Raw genomic sequence first — 19,652 nt, 5'->3', positions numbered from 1 at the left:
ATGCCATGCAATTTCCAGCCATCCTCAAAATCCCCATCTGGACTTCTCCAGCTGAGCTGGGCTGTACAGTGCAATTCCTTGGGAGAAAGTACAGTCCCTTTCCAACTTTCTAAGGCTAACTTCACAATGTCTTGGGGAAGACCAGTACTACCCTGTACCTTCTCCACCTTCACTCCGTCAGTGGCACGCAGAAGTGTCAGGCCTAGTTTAACCAACAATTCTTGTCTTGTCAGGTTTACCGGACAGGAGGGGGACACCGTGAAGGAGCATGTAATCGTTCCAATTTCTAATTCGTTACAAGTTTCATAAAGCAGTCCAGTAACTTTCTACTAGGAAAGATAAAGGTTCCTTATTTATTTCAAAAAGCATAAAATTATCTAAAAGCTCCTGAGGGGGAGTGATTACTGCAAACTGCCCCTTGGGTCAGTCGTGGGACACCCTGGGAGGAGGGTGGGTTCCTGCAGCATCCTCTGATCTGTCAGCCTGGCCCCAGTCCCAATCAGGGTTTTCCCTGGGGGAGGCTCTGCTTCATGAGAAGGCGCTGACACCATAAAGGTACATTATTCACACTGCGGCTTTTCTCTCCCTCTGTAAATACAGGCAGTCCCTGGGTTAAGGTTATCTGACTTACAGTCAGCTCGTACTTACAAACGGACTGCTATAGAGCTCAGGAAAGCATTGTGTGGCTTCAGTGGTTTGTTGGTTTCAGTCTGGCTTCAGTACCGTATGTAGTTACTGTTATTATTACTGAATTATTATAATTTTTTCTGACTTGCCTACAAATTGGACTTAAAGACAAACTTAAGGATTGGATAACATTCATAATCTGGGGACTCTGCCTGTAGTTCAGAACTTAGGCCCTACTCAGCGAGCTTTACTGGTGTCCTGCTGACAGAAATCAGCTCCTCTGGGATTCATGTGAAGATCCTGTGTGTTTTATTACAGCGACTGAGGAGAGAGCAGACATTTTAGTGTAACTTTGACCCTCAGGCCTGTGGCCCCATCATCTCCATGGAGACAAGACCTACAACCGCATCTTGCAGACATTCATAGTGCAGGGCTGCCAACCCTCACACATCTGGTGTGACACTCATGGTTTCAGATTCTCATGCTCACACAGGAAATCTTATGGAAAATCTATATTATTTCACTATAAAACTAAAATTAGCCACTGTTACATACATGTAAATGCGTGTGCATGTGTGTGCAGACTTGTTTCAAACTGAAAATCTCACTCCAGCCTACTGACCAAAATTGGCAACACTGAGCGCGAAGCTGCTGAAACACCACCAGCGTGTGACAGACTTTCCATCAGCCGTTATTAACCTCAGTCACAGAGAGACCTGACAGTGCACCAGAGACACGGGCCACAGTTTGCTCCTAAATCAGTAAGCAGATGATTTAAAAGGCCCTGGTTAGTTTCTAAGCAGCTCCAGAGGGCCAGAGGTGGGGTTTCCTTATTTAGAGAAGCCTGTGATTGTCTGAGTATCAGAGATTTTACATCAGAGACTGTAGCAGGTGTGGATCTTACCCAAATGTGCAGATGAGCCCCACACTATGCTGTCTGTGGAATGAACAGAGCTGTAATCTGCATTATATTCTTTCATCTCATGTAAATGGACCGGAACTTTCTCAGGCACAAACCTCCCAGTATGCACAGCCCCCTGGACCAGCCCGCCCCCAGAACCAAACAAACACGGGTACGGGAGAGTCCACTGGACCCACAGAGATTGTGTTCAAAGAGCCTAAGTTAGCAGCTCTTGTGTTTAGCTAAACTGTCAGTGCTGTGCTGTGTTCCATCACTTCCTCTGTGACCTGCTGTTTATTTCTGTATTTAGTGTGAATCTCTGTGGTGAACAGGGAGGGTCCAGCATTAAAGGACCAGCAGGCAGTTCAGTGTAAACCGCTCCTGCTTTAATGTCTGGTTTATACAACAGCAGAGGTGTGAATCTGAGGTGCATTTTGTTCAGACTTTGAATAAACACGCATCACTATCAGTATTTCCTTTTGTGATCCTACTTATTTGGTACTGAATACTTCTCCAGTTCAGCATTCATCATTACTTGCATTATCTTTGAAAGAAGACAGCTTCCTGATACTTAAAATCGCTTTCAAATGTTTCTCCTCATACTCCATTGTAAGTACTGAATAATTTTTCCATTTCATTATGCTTGTACAATTTTATTGTTTTATAGTGTTTAGCATCCAAATATTTATGTGAATGACCTGTTCATTGAATATGTTAATATTAACTATACTGGACAATGAAGATTTTGCTTTCTGAACACTTCTGGGTGAATTTTATAGATTTTGGGCTGTTGATCACAAAAGTAACCTTACATTTTAATATCATGTACCGTTTTGTAAATTTTTGTGAGTTCCTGTTATATTTTAGGTGTATTAGGATATTGCCCACAAAGCTAGCTGTTTTGGTTAATCTAAGCATGCCTGGCTATGTAGGTACAGGTGCTATACAAATGCCATGTTAAACATGCCTGGGAATGTGTAATCGGGGTAGACGCTGGCAGACAGGCTATACCCACAGCTCACGTATACAGATGCTTTGCATTACATTGATATTGTTTAAACGCATGTTGAAATAAAAGTTCTTCAGACAATAACATACTTGAGTGCATGAAACAATAGCATTTACAGCTGCAATATATTCTGTTACATTTGTGTACATGTTTAAGGCTCAGAGACAGCATGACTGCACTTACACAGAAAGCTATGGGCTCTACTTCAGCTGTAAAATCGGTGATGAGGACAAACCCAGGGCTCCTTACATTTGCTATGTAACATTTGAATTGAAGCTGAGCGCTCGGCAATGCGCGTCAGCATATTTATGCAATGAAATATTCAATAAAAGTTAATGTTTCTCCAAACTCTTAAACACAGCAAATAAGCCAGTGTTAAATTAATACTGCATGGTGTTTACATGAGTCCAAACCATTCAGTGTCACCTTTAACACTTTACAGTGTGCAGTGAGTGTTGTTTTGTACTCTCGTTTGAATTCATTTGGGCATTCAGCTGCTGTGTTTTACTAATCCACCATAATATGAAAGACTCAGACCAACATAGCCTTTCCTCTTTTTATGCAAGTTTTATTTCAGCTCAGCTCCTGATAACCAAAGAACTGTGCTTATGTAAATCGGAGACCATTGAGGACTGTTACTGAAAATGTATTTATTTAAGCATGAGAATAAGAAGCTTCTTCAATCAGAGTAAGAAAGAACCAGTCAAGCTCACCTGAGAACTGCCAGTGGTATAAAAGTGAGTGAAACGTGTGGTACCAGTCACCAAACACAGATTATAAAGCTTGACTGTGTTAGACTGCATAACATAAATATTTAGCAGGGCTGAGAAAAGGTGAGAGCTATCTTAATGATTGAAGGAGTGCATTTCTGCTAAAGCAGATATAATGGGTGGTGGCCTTACTGCATTTAGACCACAACTTGGGATAGAACAAATAAAATCACTTTGCTCATTTAATACTCAGATTTTCATTAAACAATTTTTAGAAACCCACCACGACCGAGGATGGTATGGCACTGATATTAGTCTTTACCACGGCTTGTTATCAGTTCTGCTGGGTTGGTGTTTGCTAATTGATCTGTGTAGTGTAGTTGTTCATATATAGGTGCAAAGAAATCTTCATGATTGTAGAGAAACTAGATTCTTGGTTATTGAGAGATCTGTCATTATATGGATGCATATTGCTATCCAAAGCAGAAGAGGTATCTAGATTGGTATATGTTTCATTGTCTCTTGCTGTGGCAAAAGATATTAATAAATTGGATAAATTAATATATAATTTTATTTGGAAGAATAAGCACCACTATTTAAAGAAAGAACTCATTAGTAATGGAATAGAACATTGAGAATTATAAATTATATTAAGAATCAGAACAGCCTCTGGAATGTTTTCCCAAACTATTTAATTCTATTGGTGGCATTGAATTTTTGCAACTTCTCAGTTGAAAACTACCTATCACATTAAGTAATTTTCACAAGCAAGCACGTTTGGCACGGTTGTTTGTGTATAATCTTTATAAGGCACAGATATTTTTATGGAATATAAGACATATAAAAATAAAAGACATTTTATAAATCATGGAATGACAATGGTATTGTGATTGTTGGGCAGCTACTGAATTGTATGGTGTTTTAATGATACATGGGGAGTTTCTTGAGACATTAAAAATACCTATCGAACCTAAAGAATATACTGTGGTCTTTGACGTAGAAGTGAAATACATTTTCTTAAGATATTTGTAAAAATTATAAATGTCCAGATGTTGCCTGTAGGAATATAGTTATTGGGGATATAAACTTATGGGACGATAAATGTAACAACCAGCATATTAGGGATTCTCTTTGCCAACCCTCTGCAAAATTCTTTTGGGCTTCCCTGTTTGATGATATAGATTGGAAGAAAGCATGGAAATTGTTAAATAAAAAATGTATCCAAAATAAGGCTAAAGAAATTTCATTAAAAATATTACATCGAACACACCCTCTCAAGAAAGTCAGGTTCAAACTAGAGATAACAATTATGATTTTGGAGGGAACAGGGTCTACTATTAATTTCTTTTTTAAATGTATCTATGCAAGAATGTTTTGGATAGATTAATTTTATTAGTAGGAAGAATGGAAGGAAAGTGACGGTTGAAATGTTTAACAGTTTTATTTATTTTAAAAACGAGGGTTTAAGAGCAGACTGTCATTCAGGTGTTTATTTCATATGGAAAATTCCACATTCATTAGAAAAAAGTTAATACCTAAACCCAATTTTTTCCATTTTTTAAATGTAATTAAGCAGTATGGCACAACTTTAGTTCAGTGTAAAAAACAAAAGTTATCAAAGGCTGTAAGAAAATATTACTTGGTACCTTGGGCGGAGCTTAATGCTCCCCCCTTCTAGAACGTTTTAAGCAGGAGGGGGCGTATCCCTAATTCCGATTGGTCGAGGGGATTTCCATATATCATATTCTTATGCCACGTGTTGCCGATAGGGGGCCATATGGTTTGGGAGAGAAGGGTTGCCGTTAAACTTTAATAGAATAAAAATACATAATATGTATTTATTAATGTGTTATTTTTAATTGTTTTATTATTCCTTAAAAACGCATATAGCGGGATGACTGCAAACCAGTGCATAAACGTCCAGCGGGGGTTCGTCCGGCCGTATCCACGGGTTGTTAGGAGTGCATGTGCACTCACGGAGACATCCCATTTCAAAATGGCGACACATGTTGCCCTTTTATGTCAAATAAAAGTAATGAAACTCTTTTGCGGCCAATGTGTTATTTAAAACAAAACATCCTAAGCATTTCGACAACAATAATCAAGGAATAACGCAGGCTATCCTTGTTAAATGACTCGCTCTCTCTCCATGTCACGCTTGTGCGTAAAGCCACAATCCCCACACGCCATTGTCTTTTATTGAAAACAGCTGAGGTAAGTAGTTTTCTGAAATTTAAAGTGTGTATAAAATAAGTAAACGTGTGTAAAACAAGCGTAAAATGTGTTATAAAGCATATAGCCAATGATAATTAATAAAGAGTTTAAGCATAATACCCCACACGTACCCCGGCCTATAGTTGGTAGAAATGGCGCTATTCTGCGGGGTACAAGATAAAAGCATATGGCACCAAATTTCAATCAATAGTCTTTAAAAGAATAAAATACATTACATTAACTTATTAATGCGATGTTTTAAATATGTTTTATGGCATAATAAAACTTAATAATTTTAACGGGGTCACCGGACACGTCGAGCTTTTATAGCTAGAGAGGAAAGAGGGTCTGGCAGTTTTAAATGGTAAAAACAGTAGTTGTTTATCACTAACAGGATGAAAACCCGGGGGGAACCTCTATCGGCAGACCAGAGGATTTCATGAAGGACACACAGAGGAACTGTTTCAGTGCTCTACTGTTTACAGAAGCCAGACTGGAATCGCACTACCATTAATTAAGAAAGGCGTCCAGTTGTGTAGCTACAACTTTTTTCATCCCTTTACCCAGAAAAGGAAGTTTTGAGATAAGTCTATAGTTTGAGAGAGGAGACGGATCCAACTCAGATTTCTTGAGGATAGGAGTAATTGCAGCAGTTTAGAGGGCAGAAGGAACAGAGCTGGAAGAGAGATATACATTTATCAGATACAACTGGAGAATTGATTATAGAAGAACATGAAGAAGTGTAGAGGCCAGATAGAATTGAAAGGAGGAAGGATTAGACTTGCTGATGAATTCAGAGACAGAGAGAGTCTACTAGTGCAAAGCAAGAGAGTTTTGTAGTTGGAGTAGGAAAGTTAAAGTTAGAGGGGGAGAATAGCTGATAGGTAGGAGGAAAATTGCAGTATATTTGTTTGGCTTCAAAAACTGTATAACTGCCTGGCACTGCTCAGCTGTAGGGGGGCAAGTTTGTACAGAAGGTTTGAGAAGTTTGATAACAGAAGAGTGACTGTGGCCCAGAATTCACACCACTTTTTACACGGAGGAGTAAAAGTTTGAGTGAGCAGTATTTAGGGCATCCCTATACTTGGGGATGTACTCGGTGTATAAGAGCATGTGCACGGTGAGACCAGATTTCTATATTAGAAAGGCGTTCAAGATGCTGGCCAGTGGCCTTCACTATTCTGAGCTCAGGGGTGATCCAAGGACAAGAGCGAGTGGATGGGATCAGCCTAGTCTTTAGAGGAGTTAGATCTTTATAGAAGGAATCCATAGTATCAGAAGGAGAGCATTTATGTAAGTCAGAAAGAGAAGAAGATAGTAGAGAACCAGCAAAGAGATTAGAATTGACAGAGCTGATATAGCAATGAGTGACAGAGATTTTCTCCAAAGGAGGAGTAGGAATGTGAAAGCTGCATTCAATAAGCTTATTATCAGAAATACCAGAGACAGAAACATCATTGAAACCACTAGAAGAGAGCAAATCAAGAATATGACCATGAATGTGAGTTAACATGCTGTCTTAACCCCAAACGTGGAGAAAATACCTTGGCCACCCCTCAGGGACCAACATGGATAATGGACTAATTGATGGACTTTGTCTTTATTCTTTATCACGGTATATACCTACAGTACCTTTTAGCAAGCATGTCCACTCTTTTCTGTTTTCAGTGATGTTATCATACCTGGGGGGGGTTGGGTGGCCAGTTGACCTTGGACCCCTAGAGGTTTTTTTTTCTCCCTACTTCGGAGATTTTGGTTCCTCTCCTCCGTTGTCTTCTGGCTTTCTTTATTCAGTGTCTTTCCTTCCTTTTCCCCCCCGTTCTATATCTCCCTCCACTTATGAATTACGTATCACAACACAACCCTGTGAAGCACTTTGGGGCAACTTTGTTGTGAAAGGCGCTATATGAAAATAAATTGAATGGAATTGAATTGAAAAAACTGGAAAATTACTGGCTTCGCCTTCTTCTGTCTGAAGAAGTCAGAAAATGCCTCGTATTCTGTTTGACAGGAGGTGGGTTGGGTTCTGCATCTATTGTTGATCAGGCACATCGCAAATACCACGCCTCCCACGAAAGTTTAGGGTTTCACCTGACTGCCGGGGTACCTGAGAGTGTCTGTTGAAGCTGCGCTTGAGAACTATAATTTCTTAAATAAAGCAGTCTGAACCAAGAGGATATTTTAATCATAGTAGCATATTGTAGCAACAGCAAGATGACTGACCTCAGTAAGGACCCTGCAGGGAAAACTGTACATAGCCCTGTGTGTGCTATGGTTGATACTTGTTCTGTTCCCAATTGTCATGTATGCCCTTGCCTGTCTCTTGCTTGAACCTTGTCCAATCCTCGTGTGCCTTTAGCCATTGTGTAAATTACCCACCATGTGTACCTTACTGTCTGGTGTCTGACCTCCCTGCTTTTTCCCATAATCTGTGATTTTGTGGTTGTTTGGTACCCGTGTTAGTCCTTTTAAGGGTTTAATGAAAAGTTTAGAGCTACTGTAGGTTGCTGGATCGAGAAGCCAGACTACGTCCTTAATTTAGGCTATGTAGCTGGGATGACTTTATTAAGTAACTTTAGTGAGTGTATGAAATATTGTTTAAAACCACATAATCACTGCTTTAAGTACCATCGAAATGGATAAACAATGTTTATCTTTAATCCCTTCTTTAACGCCTTGTGGTGGTTCAAGTTTCTAAAAAAAGTAGCAGTGTAGCTCTCCACCAGAGAATAGTGGTTTTGCTGAAATCTGCATGTGCTGCTTTTATTAAATTATATAAAAGATCAGTTACATTTATTGTTATTTAGCAGGCATTTTTCTCATGTCCTAAATTCACGCCTATTCATACCATAAAGCAGAAGTTGGATTATTATCACCAGAACAGTTTATACCTTTATTAAGCAGCAGGGGGTGCAGGAGCCCAGGAGGCCGTATTTATGAGTTTTCAGTCTGGGAGCAGCAGCTGCTCCCCAGATCGGCGTCTCTGACAGGAAACACGCCGCGGACTGAAAACCGATACCATTAACAACAAAAATATAGATGTTAAACTGCTATTGGACACATGTCCAAAAATAGCTTTTCTGTCAGTATTTCAAATATCTTAATTTTATAACTTTATTCCGTGCTTATTAATATCGTCTTTACACTGTTTTATGTGTCTCCAGGTTGCAGTGCTGCTCTGGTGACCCAGGCTAAGGAGCCGGCGGTGATAGAGGTCCAGCCTGGAGGAAATGCCACTCTGCCTTGTGGGATTTCTGTGAATATGGAGCTTTCCTGGTTTTCCCTGCAGTCAGACCACATACCAGTCAAAGTCATGAACCTGGAATACAGATCAAGAGGAAAGATAAATTCCAGTTACATCAGAGATGAATACAGAGGGAGGATGACTCCCATCTTTAACTCAACACACAGCCTGCAGCTGAAGAACATCACTGAGGCAGATCTGCTGATCTACTGCTGTATCCAAATCACAGGTCTAAAGTTTGGAAACTGCACAATGCTGAAATTCACAGGTAATTTATTCACAGGTAATTGGCGAGTGATTTAGATTAAGGTCACTGTAAGACATCAGTAAACTGTTTTATGGAAGAAAAAAAACTGCCAGCTGTGGTTGCCAGAATAATTCTGTATAAAGGACAGCAAAACCATAATCACCATAATGGAATTGTCATGCCCGGCTCGTCCGCTCCTCGTGTGTGCCACGCCCCCTGATTACCCACGTGTACTACCCTGATTGTCTCCAGCGTTGTCTGATTTCCATGCCTAGTCTTCGTGTATTTAAGTCCTGGTCTGACCTGTTCCCCTTGTCCGTCATTGTAGTTTGTTGTGGGTAGGTGATGGTATCCCTCGTATTCCCTGTTCCTAGTCTGTGTTCCCTAATAAACCCTGAGTTTTGCCCCAAAATCTGCCTGGTTGCCTGCTCCATACCAGCTGACCCACACGATCGCCGTTCTGCTTGCCCCGATCGTGACAGAATGACGGACCAAAAAACTAAGAGGAAGCAGAGGAGGAAGGAGCTCCCAGAGGAGCCTATCAGTCTAGGCTCCAACTCGCTCGTCCGCCCATGGCTTCTTGCTGAGGAGGAGGAGTTGATTCAGGATGGTTACCCTGAATCGCTCCTTCTGGGAGCCTGCTCACTGGCTAGGGTAGGGGCTCCCAGCGATGACGAGAAAGACGAGCCCTTCTCGTTTCCAGACCTGGAGCCCGCTCCCCGAGAGCAGGCACCACCCGAGCCTCCCGCCACTGCCAAGAGCCGGAGGAGGAGAAAGAGGGGACCGACGATCGCCCTGGGGGCATGCGCGCTCGCCCCCGCTTCCCTCTCAGCCAGTGAGCCAGAGGAGTCCCCGGCCCTTCCTGAAATCACCAGCACAGCGAAGCTGCCTTCACGGGCAGCTTCTCCCATCCGGAGAACACGCCGGGCCGCTGCGCAGCTTGAGCAGCCGTCTCCGCTGCTCGCTGCAGCCGTCGGACCTGAGAAGCTCCCTCCGCTCCTGCCGCCTGCGCATCCCACGCAGCGGACGCCGCAGCCGCCTCTGCCTGCGGACCCCGTGCCCGAACGGCCGCCTCTGCCTGTGGACCCCGCTCCCGTGCAGCCGCCACTGCCTGCGGACCCCGCTCCCGTGCAGCCGCCACTGCCTGCGGACCCCGCTCCCGTGCAGCCGCCACTGCCTGCGGCGCCCGCTCTGCTCGCGGCTCCAGAGCCCGAGTCGCCGCCTGCACCGCTCCTACAGCCTGCAGCTCCCGGGCAGGCGCCCCCTCTGCAGCAGCCTGCAGCTCCCGGGCAGGCGCCCCCTCTGCAGCAGCCTGCAGCTCCCGGGCAGGCGCCCCTTCCGCTACCTGCCCTTGTGACTTTGCCCCCAGTAACTCTGCCCTCGCTCCAACGACCTCGACCCCGATCGAGGGTCGTTATGTCTGTGTCCCGCAAGGGGAGGGGACACAAACGCAGGGCTGGGGTCCCACCCGCCCTGCCCCCTGGCTCGCCCTCCCTCGCCTGCGATAGGGCTTTGTCGGCGCCTGCGGGTCCTGGCCCTCCAGGTCAGCTGTCGCCTGCGGGTCCCTCTCCGCAGCCTCGTCGCCCTGCCTCGCTCCCCCCTCCGGTGCCTGGTCGGTCGCCTGCGGGCTCCCCAACGGCGGCTCCTCTGTTGCCTGCGGGTCCACCTGCTCCTGCGCGTCGGAAGACGTCGCCGCATGCTGCGGCTCCCCCCCTCTCCTTGCCTTCGCCAGGGTCCCCTCCAGCTCCTTCGTCCCCTTCCCTGGTGCTCCCTCCTGCTCTCTCCTCGGCCCCTCCGTTGGTCCCTCGCCCTGCCTCCTCTGCCCCTCCACGGTCCCCTCCTGCTCCGGCCTCCCGGCCACCTGCGACCCCTCCAACTGCCTCCCGTTGCCCGCTGGGTCTCCCTCGGGTTCCCCTTGGTTCCCCCTCCATTTCTCCCTACGCCCCTGCCTTTGTCCCGCCTGTCTTTGCCCATCCGTTTTCTACTCCTGGCCCCTTTGTTCCGCCCGTTCCGTCTGTTCTGCCCTTTCATGTTCCTGGTTTCCCGTTGTTCCCTCCTTGCACTCCCGCTCCTAGTGTCCCGCATGTCCCTCCTGTTTCTCCCTTTATGATCTGTCTCTCCGCTTTCCCGGTCCTGTGTCAGCTCCTGTCTTACGTTCTGTCTCTTGCCGTGTTTTGTGCTTCAGTCCTGTTTCCCGTCCTTCGTTGATTCTGTTCTTGTTTTTTAGGTCCTGTTTTACCTCGTCCCGTCCGTCGCCCCTTCCTAGGCGCGCCCGGAGAAGCGCGCCTTTGGGGGGGGGTTCTGTCATGCCCGGCTCATCCGCTCGTCGTGTGTGCCACGCCCCCTGATTACCCACGTGTACTACCCTGATTGTCTCCAGCGTTGTCTGATTTCCATGCTTAGTCTTCGTGTATTTAAGTCCTGGTCTGACCTGTTCGCCTTGTCCGTCATTGTAGTTTGTTGTGGTTAGGTGATGGTATCCTTCGTATTCCCTGTTCCTAGTCTGTGTTCCCTAATAAACCCTGAGTTTTGCCCCGAAATCTGCCTGGTTGCCTGCTCCATACCAGCCGACCCACACGATCGCCGTGACAGGAACAATGTGTAAATTTAACAGTATAAAAATGTATAAAGGACAGTTTAAACCAGAAAATTCAACATTGTATATCTGATGGAATAGCATGACAATTATGAAATCTATTCTTTCAGTAAGATTTACATCCAGATATCACTTATCATACATCCAATCCACTCAGTTTCATTGAAAAATACCAAACATTTGTGGTGTAAAAAAAATACTCATTCATGACACACCACAATGAAGTGTGTCCTCGGCATTTAAACTATATATGACAACGCAAAAGATATCTTTGCTCTTCAGGATTGTTTTGAGCACACTGACTGGGTCATGTTCAGGGAGGATGCAACAAATGGCGGCAACATCAATTTGGAGGAGTACACATCATCTGCGACCAGATACCAGGAAGTGCATTGATGATGTCACTGTCTCCAAGACAATCACAACACACTCCAACCGGATGCTGTGGATGACTGCAAAGGTGCGTGAGCTGCTAAAAACCAGAGATTCTGCCTTCAGAGCAGGCGGCAAGGCGGCCCTGAGAACAGCGAGAGCCAAACTGTCTCGAGCCATCAGACCAGCAAAACATGCGTACGGCCCGAGAAACCACAGCCATTTCCAGGACAGCGGTGAACCGTGAGTAGAAGTTGTTCAGATGCACTGAACAACTTCTACTCATGGTTTGATGCTCAGAATGACGTTATGGTGAGGAAGTCCACTCCTCTTTACAACGACCAGGTTCTGTGTCTGACCACGGCTTATGTGAGGAAAAATCTTCGCAGTTAACCGACAGAAGGCTGCTGGTCCAGACAACATCCCTGGAAGACTGCTCAGAGAATGTGCAGACCAGCTGGCAGATGTCTTCAGTGACATCTTCAACCTCTCCCTGAGCACTGCTGTGGTTCCAACATGTCTCAAGGCCACCACCATTGTTCCCGTGCCAAAGATGTCCTCAGTGTCCTGCATCAACGACTACCGTCCCGTTGCACTCACACCCATCATGATGAAGTGCTTCGAGAGGTTCATCATAAGGCACAAGACCCTGCTGCCCCACTCACTGGATCCACTGCAGTTTGCCGATCACCCCAACCGGTCTACAGATGATGCCATCTCCACCACCCTATGTCTGGCCCTCACCCACCTGGACAACAAGGACACATATGTACGACTGCGGTTCATAGATTTCAGTTCAGCATCTGATTGGAAAGCTGAGCCTGCTGAGCCTGAACATCTCCCTCTGCAAGTGGATCCTGGACTTTTTGACTGAGACCACATCTCCAACACCACCACACTGAGCACTGGAGCCCCCTAAGGCTGTGTGCTCAGCTCACTGCTATGCACTCTGGTGACTCACGACTGCAGCAATGCACGACTGGAACCACGTCATCAAGTTCGCCGATGACACTACTAGGGTGGGTCTCAGCAGCAAGAACGATGAGTCAGCATACAGAGAGGAAGTGCAACAGCTGCAGGTGCAACTCAGCATACAGAGAGGAGGTGCAACGGACTGGTGTAAAGTCAACAATCTGTCTCTGAACGTGGACAAAACAAAAGAGATGACTGTCTACTTCAGGAAAGCATGCAGTGATCACTGTTCACTAAACATCAGTGGATCCTCTGTGGAGGTCATCAAGAACACCAAATTCCTTGGTGTTCACCAGGTGGAGAACCTCTCCTGCTCTCTCAATACCAGCTCCATAACCAGGAAATCCCAGCAGCGTCTCTACTTTCTGTGAAAGCTGAGGAAAGCCCATCTCCCACCACCTATTCTCACCACCTTCTACAGAGGAACTATCGAGAGCATCCTGAGCAGCTGCATCACTGTCTGGTATGAAAACTGCACCGTATCATATTGCAAGACCCTAGAGCGGATAGTGAGAACAGCTGAGGAAATCATTGGAGCCTCTCTTCTCTCTTCACACCTATCGCACCCGCTGCATCCACAAAGCCACCAGCATTGTGGAGGATCCCATGTACCCCTCACACACACTCTGTACCCTCCTGCCTTCAGCTTCTTCCACCAAGCCGTCAGACTTCTGAACAATCAGAGACAGGACACACACACACAACTGACACCTTTTCTGAAATGATTAACAAAAAAGAAGGTTCCTGTGTATGAGGCAGCCAGACTAAACCATGTCAAACTCCGCTCTGAACTACATTAAAGTGATGTGATTGGCTAATGAATGATTATAACCAAGATCCCATTTGTCATACTGCTAAAGTAAATGCATTAGAGTAAATCGGAATTCTCATTTTTACACATCATTCTAAAGCAAAAACTAAAATTAATGGATAAAATTGATATGTATCTCAGCTTGTGTGTGCGCGCAAGTAAATAAATGATTATGCAAGTAACGCTGCAAACTTAATGTTAAAAAGTTAATGTGTGCAGTTGTGCTGCTCTTTTAGTCATGGGAGAGCAGTCAGTGATATTACTGTTCAATCGAATTATTTGCTGGTGTTATGTTTTTAATTTATTAAAAATAGATTAGGTTCATATTACATTGTGGGGACCAGATGTCTCCCACAATGTGATAAAAACATGCTATTTGACATTGTGGGGATGATTTCTCAGAACGCCACAAAGATCTGTGTGTTTACTTGTTTTGGTCAAGGAAAGTCTTCATCATATTGTTATTTTTGAGAAAGAATTCGTTCTAAAATCTACATTAGAAAAGTACTTCTGTTCTTACAAAAACTGTATTGCTTCAAAGCCATTTGAAATAGTGATTAATTTGAAAATGTATAGAAGCCTAAGGAACTACGGTATGAGGAATGTTTTTGTCACGGGAGATCGCGGGCAGAGCGGCGATCGTGAGGGCAAGCGGGGAATCAGGAAGCAGGCAGGCAGGATTCGGGACGAACGGGGTTTATTTATAAAGATATCCGGGGCAGGGAACACTGGACGGCAACAGACATCAATGACGGACGAAGGACTCAGGTAAGACACGGACTGAAATACACAGGACTGATTGAAAAGAATCAGACACAGCTGGGTACAATCGGGAAAGAACACGTGGGTAATCCGGGGGCGTGGCACACACGAGGAGCCGACGAGCAGGGCATGACAGTTTTAATGTTGAAGTGGTGATTGACTCGGACTCTAATTTTGTGAATTGTGAACATCTTTTATAGATATATGTGGTGCCTCAGTGGTTAGCACTGTTGCCTCACATCTCTGGGACCCAGGTTCGAGTCTTCACATGTGTGTGGAGTTTGCATGTTCTCCCCATGTCGTCGTGGGGTTTCCTCCGGATACTCCGGTTTCCCTCCACAGTTCAAAGACATGCTGAGGCTTATTGGAGTTGCTAAATTGCCCATAGGTGTGCATGTGTGAGTGAATGGTGTGTGAGTGTGCCCTGTGATGGGCTGGCCCCCCGTCCTGGGTTGTTCCCTGCCTCGTGCCCATTGATTCCGGGATAGGCTCCGGACCCCCCGCAACCCAGTAGATTAAGTGGTTTGGAAAATGGATGGATGGATATTGTAGTGCTAGCAAATTTTTATATTTGATGAGACTAAAAATTGAGAAATTTCAATAGGCACAAATAGTTTGAAATCAAGACTGTCATCAAGACTCTGAGCATTTCCACATCAAATTATGACATATATGAGTATACCAGAATGTCCTGAAAACAAAAACATACAAAGGTCACAAAGGGTGTCTCAATTCTCTGAGTATCTGATTCAACACCAACATAAAATCACATGTACAAAAAGAGCCATGAAAAACAAGCTTTGTTTATCCCACAGAAACACAGTTCTCTCAACTTCAAAAACAATCAGTGCTAAGCTGATTAAATTTTGATATAAATAAAAAAGGCCATTAGGTCTAGGAGTCTTTCTCGTGACAGTTGGAAAATCTGGGGTGGTTCTGATGATCGTCACATGAGTTCTTGTGTCCACATTAAGATGGGGCAGACAGGGGCCACCCCTATGGCCTTGCAATCTGGGAAGCGGTGGAGTCAAAGTGATGTAACGCTCTATGGTGTCAATTGAACAGTATAACAGTTTAACATTGCAAAAAGAACACACTACTCTCTACAAAATGTTACATTTAACACTGATTGGTGTAGACCATATATACACTATGCAGCATTAATTTAACTCTGGTACATTTGATGTGCATACAACGTAAAATTATAAATAATAATAATGATGGCGATGGGGGTCTGCAAATCTAATAACAGGTCAGATCAGGTTGGGGAGCATGTGTTGATGCAGCGCGTTGCCGCACCCACCACTCAGCGAAACTCCTCAGGATCCCGGTCAGTGATCCTCCAATCAGATACACGGTTCAGTCCCACCCTCCAGAAATGATTATCCATCTGCCACAGCCAGGTGTTATGTGGGCGTCCCCTTGGCCTGGTCCAGCCGCTTGGGTCCTCAGCAAAACAACAAAATGGTACTTCCACAGTAGAGAATTCAATGACAGGACTTGAGAAACAGACTTGAACGCGGACTAAATACACAAGACTAAAGGCAGGAAACATGGAACAGCTGATAACAATCAGGGTTCCACACAAGGTTAACGAGGGCAGTGTGGCACACAGGAGGATTGTACAAGCAGGTAGCCTCAGCGGAGTCCGACATGGCCGGATCCTCCATCACCCTCCAGTAGAGATCTTGGAGGGCAAAGTATTGGTCGGCTAGTGACGGGGCAGGCCTCACTAGAGTTCATGCGGGCTCCGCTTTCACTAGATCGAACACAGCCGAGTCCAGGATTGGACGGGGTTCTTCCGGATACCCGGCAGGGGAAGAAGGAGAGAGAGAAACCACTCTTCGGAAGATCGTACCTCTTCGGATTTCTTACCTCCTCTCTTCTTCTTTCTCCGGGTCGGGGTTTTTGGTGGAGACTGGGAGTCTCCTGGGAGGTCCGTCGGCGGATCGGGAAACCTTTCAGTTTTGCGCTCGATCAGCTGGATCCTCTGCTTAGTTAGCCTCTCCGTTAACAGCCGGAGATTTTCATGCACGTCCTACGCCTGATGTGCGTCATCGGCGAGGGACATCTCCTCCAAGCTTTCCCGGCTTTGACTGGCTAATGCCCAAGCCAACAGGTCTAGATTTCAATATTAGTTTAAATACTAGGACTCGTGGCCATAGGTGGGTATTAATGGGAGAACATTTTAAATGGATTTGAGAAAACACTTCTTTACACAACATGTAGTTAGAGTATGGAATAGTCATCCTACTTGGGTAGCGCGAGCTAAAACCCTGGGTTCCTTTAAATCAGAGCTAGATCAAATTTTTATAACTCTGAGCTCTCCCCAAACGAGCTTGATGGGCCAAATGGCCTCCTCTCGTTTGTAAATTTCTTATGTTCTTAAAAATGTTTTAGCAAAATGGAAACACCCCTCTATAATGTCAGTACTGAATTGAAGAAGCCTGATCTTAATCTAGTTGACTAGCAATGTAAGAATTGCATGAATGCTGGTGTTAATATCACACATTGTCCAGCCCTATAATATACTACAGCAATTTTTCGAATTCAGTACAAAATACTCCGCCTCATGTTGTGATGTCTTTCAGTGCCAATACCAGTTTTTACTCCAGTGGAAAACTAACACCTTGAAGTACCAAAAGTTTGCTACCTGGTGCAGTGGAAAAGCACATTTCATTATGGTGTGCTAAAAAGAAAACACTCTGGGGGGTCCTTCCTGCCTGCCACCACATCAGACACCACATCACCTCCTCCCAATGTGCCCCCCCAGCTATAACACATGCCAGGAGAGCATCAAATCAAAGAGCACTGAACTTTTACTATGTAAGAACAAAAAAAACGTTTCATGTGAACTAGGGCTGCCACTAAATACTATTTTCTATGGATTAATCTATAGATTATTTTACCAATTGGTCAATTAATCTAAATGATTAATTTTCATACTGAAAATGAAATTTCCCTTTAAAGTTGTTAATTTTACTTCGACAAGAACAAACTGTATATCATTTCAGGGCTTTAGATAATGCATGCCGGCTTTTCAGCACTATACGGATGTTATTTTTGCCCTCAATTCAATAAGCAGATTAATAGTATGTTTAAAATATTGAGATGCATATTGTGATGCCCAAAAGTTAGTAAACTGTATAAATTTGCCATATCTTTATGCTTATTAAATTCAGAGCACCATATGCTACTGTTTTGATAAATCATGGAAGTAATACGCACTAAAGTGATGAACGGTTATATCACTGGACCAGGATCCATGTCTATCCTGTTTCTGCAGCCAAAAGCTGCAGTGTGAAGGAAGCTTTTACTTGTCTTATATGGCAGTCAAACTGTTGTACTTGCAGTCACGTTACAGCAGGTCTCATAAATATATGTAATTGATTTATACTCTGTTTACAGACCATGCTGGAGGCCAATCTACCCATCCCATCCAGCCTAGTAACCATGACCTCCTGCCTTGGATTCTCCTGCCTTGTGTCGCCCTTCTCACTGGCTCCATCTCATCACTTTGCTGCTATTTCTGTCATAACCAAGGTCAGACATGTGTGATGTCACTGTTTTGTGTCTCATTCAGCCCCAGACTGGGCCGTAGCAGATGTGCAGTCTGTCAGGTACAGACACTATACACTTCCTGTGGGCTGTGTGTTAACACACTGTGATACACTGTAACTCTGACTTTCTTCCTTAGCTAAAGGCCAGTGGGGCTCAGTGGGTCACACCTGCAGGACTGCTGAGCAGTGAAAGTGCCAAAGTTACACACAGTATCAGCTGCCACTCTGTCAATCTTTACATCAAATATTAGTAATTTATAAATATTCAGACACATTCAACAGTAACCGGAAATCTTTCTGACCATCATTTTTCTGTGTTTCCTGTTTTAATACCTCAAACCTGCAGCCAGTTTCTTTCTAACACAAGTGTGTCCAGCATGCAAGGTGCAGTGAGACAGTGTGAGAGCAGCAGCCCTTATCAGCAGGGCTGGTAGAGCACCCTGTGCACTCTGTGAATGACGTCACTCTTAACTGTTTCAGCGCCGCTGAGGAAGAGCTCTGACTCACAGCAGAGGGGAAGCAGGACCAGCCGACACGATCAGGTACTGTCACTGACAGGGCTTTCTGTGGCCTTCAGACCACAGCGGGAAAGTGTCTCTGCTTAATCACACATGTTTATATAGCAAAATAAACCCCGATGAATGTTATACATAGACTGAAGTACTTTTAACTGATTGGGAACTTAAACCTGTTATTTTTTTTACAGGACAAAACTGAGGTCAACTATGTTCTTTTAAAGACAGAATCACCGTAAAAAAAACAACTATTTCATCTGGGTCTAAAATAAGATGTTTATCCATCCATTTTCTGAAAAAACTGGGGTCACGGGGTGGACTGGAGCCTATCACTGCAACAAAGGGTGCAGGCAAGAACCCACCCTGGGCAGTCACCAACACACCACAGGGTGCACAAAGGCCAATTTAGACTCACCAATCAACACATCCTGCACACTTTTGGACCATGGAAGGAAACCGGAGCCCCTGGTGAAAATGCACACAAACACGGGAAAGCGAGTGAACTCCAGACAGACCAAACCCAGGACCGTCTTGCTGTGAGGCAGCAGCGATAACCACTGTGCCACCGCACCACCCTGCTAGTGCTTATTTTTTTAAAAATGACACCAGGCATTATATTTGTAAAATAAAGGAAATTTTGCAAGAAAATTTGTGCATTAACTTCTTAATTCTAAGGCCTTTCTAGTGCTGACTAACCAGGGTAGTAAATAATTTAAAGTGAAAATGTTCATTTGAAATTTACCCACCAGACATGCACAGCGTCCTGAGAACAGGGAGAAACATGGTTTTTACTGAGTCATCCTGGGAGTTTAAGGTGCCTGTTTCATGCTGCAGACACTGACAGAATCTCCCCATTTCCACCCTGTGATCCACAAGCCTGATCACAGGAATATTACTGTCACATAATTACATGTAAATGGTCATTTTCATGGACCCTCTATTGTGCTGCACTGATTGGTTCATGTCCCCAAACCCTCAGCCTTTCTCTGGACCTTTACAGGATCCATCTATTATCTTCCACTCATCTGGGTCTGAGTCGCGGGGACAGCAGTCTAAGCAGGGATTCCCAGACCTCCCTCTCCCCAGCCGCCTCCTCCAGCTCCTCTAGAGGG

At 44.6% G+C, this 19,652-nt stretch overlaps 1 protein-coding gene and 1 long non-coding RNA gene across 3 annotated transcripts; one reads left to right on the top strand and one right to left on the bottom strand.

Moving 5' to 3' along the window:
- The first annotated feature begins 1,847 nt into the window (after positions 1-1,847).
- Positions 1,848-19,243, top strand: LOC125739990 (uncharacterized). Of its 2 annotated transcripts, XM_049010611.1 has the most exons (5): positions 1,849-2,137; positions 8,626-8,973; positions 17,874-18,008; positions 18,506-18,567; positions 18,732-19,243. In XM_049010611.1, the coding sequence occupies exons 1-5, from the start codon at positions 2,116-2,118 to the stop codon at positions 18,777-18,779; spliced, it is 615 nt and encodes a 204-aa protein (XP_048866568.1). In that variant the 5' UTR covers positions 1,849-2,115; the 3' UTR covers positions 18,780-19,243. The 2 variants fall into 2 exon arrangements, with proteins under 2 accessions (XP_048866567.1, XP_048866568.1); XM_049010610.1 differs by lacking the exon at positions 18,732-19,243 and having other exon boundaries at positions 1,848-2,137; positions 18,506-18,652.
- LOC125739997 (uncharacterized) lies at positions 8,192-16,391 on the bottom strand. Its single transcript, XR_007397418.1, has 2 exons — positions 15,769-16,391; positions 8,192-8,780 (listed from the first exon to the last, which is right to left on the bottom strand). It is a non-coding gene; the product is annotated as an uncharacterized LOC125739997 (long non-coding RNA).
- Positions 19,244-19,652: the final 409 nt, after the last annotated feature.

This window comes from Brienomyrus brachyistius, chromosome 4 (genome assembly GCF_023856365.1).
Source record: "Brienomyrus brachyistius isolate T26 chromosome 4, BBRACH_0.4, whole genome shotgun sequence".
NCBI classification, from domain to species: Eukaryota; Metazoa; Chordata; class Actinopteri; order Osteoglossiformes; family Mormyridae; genus Brienomyrus; species Brienomyrus brachyistius.
This window is presented reverse-complemented; position numbering and strand designations above follow the sequence as displayed.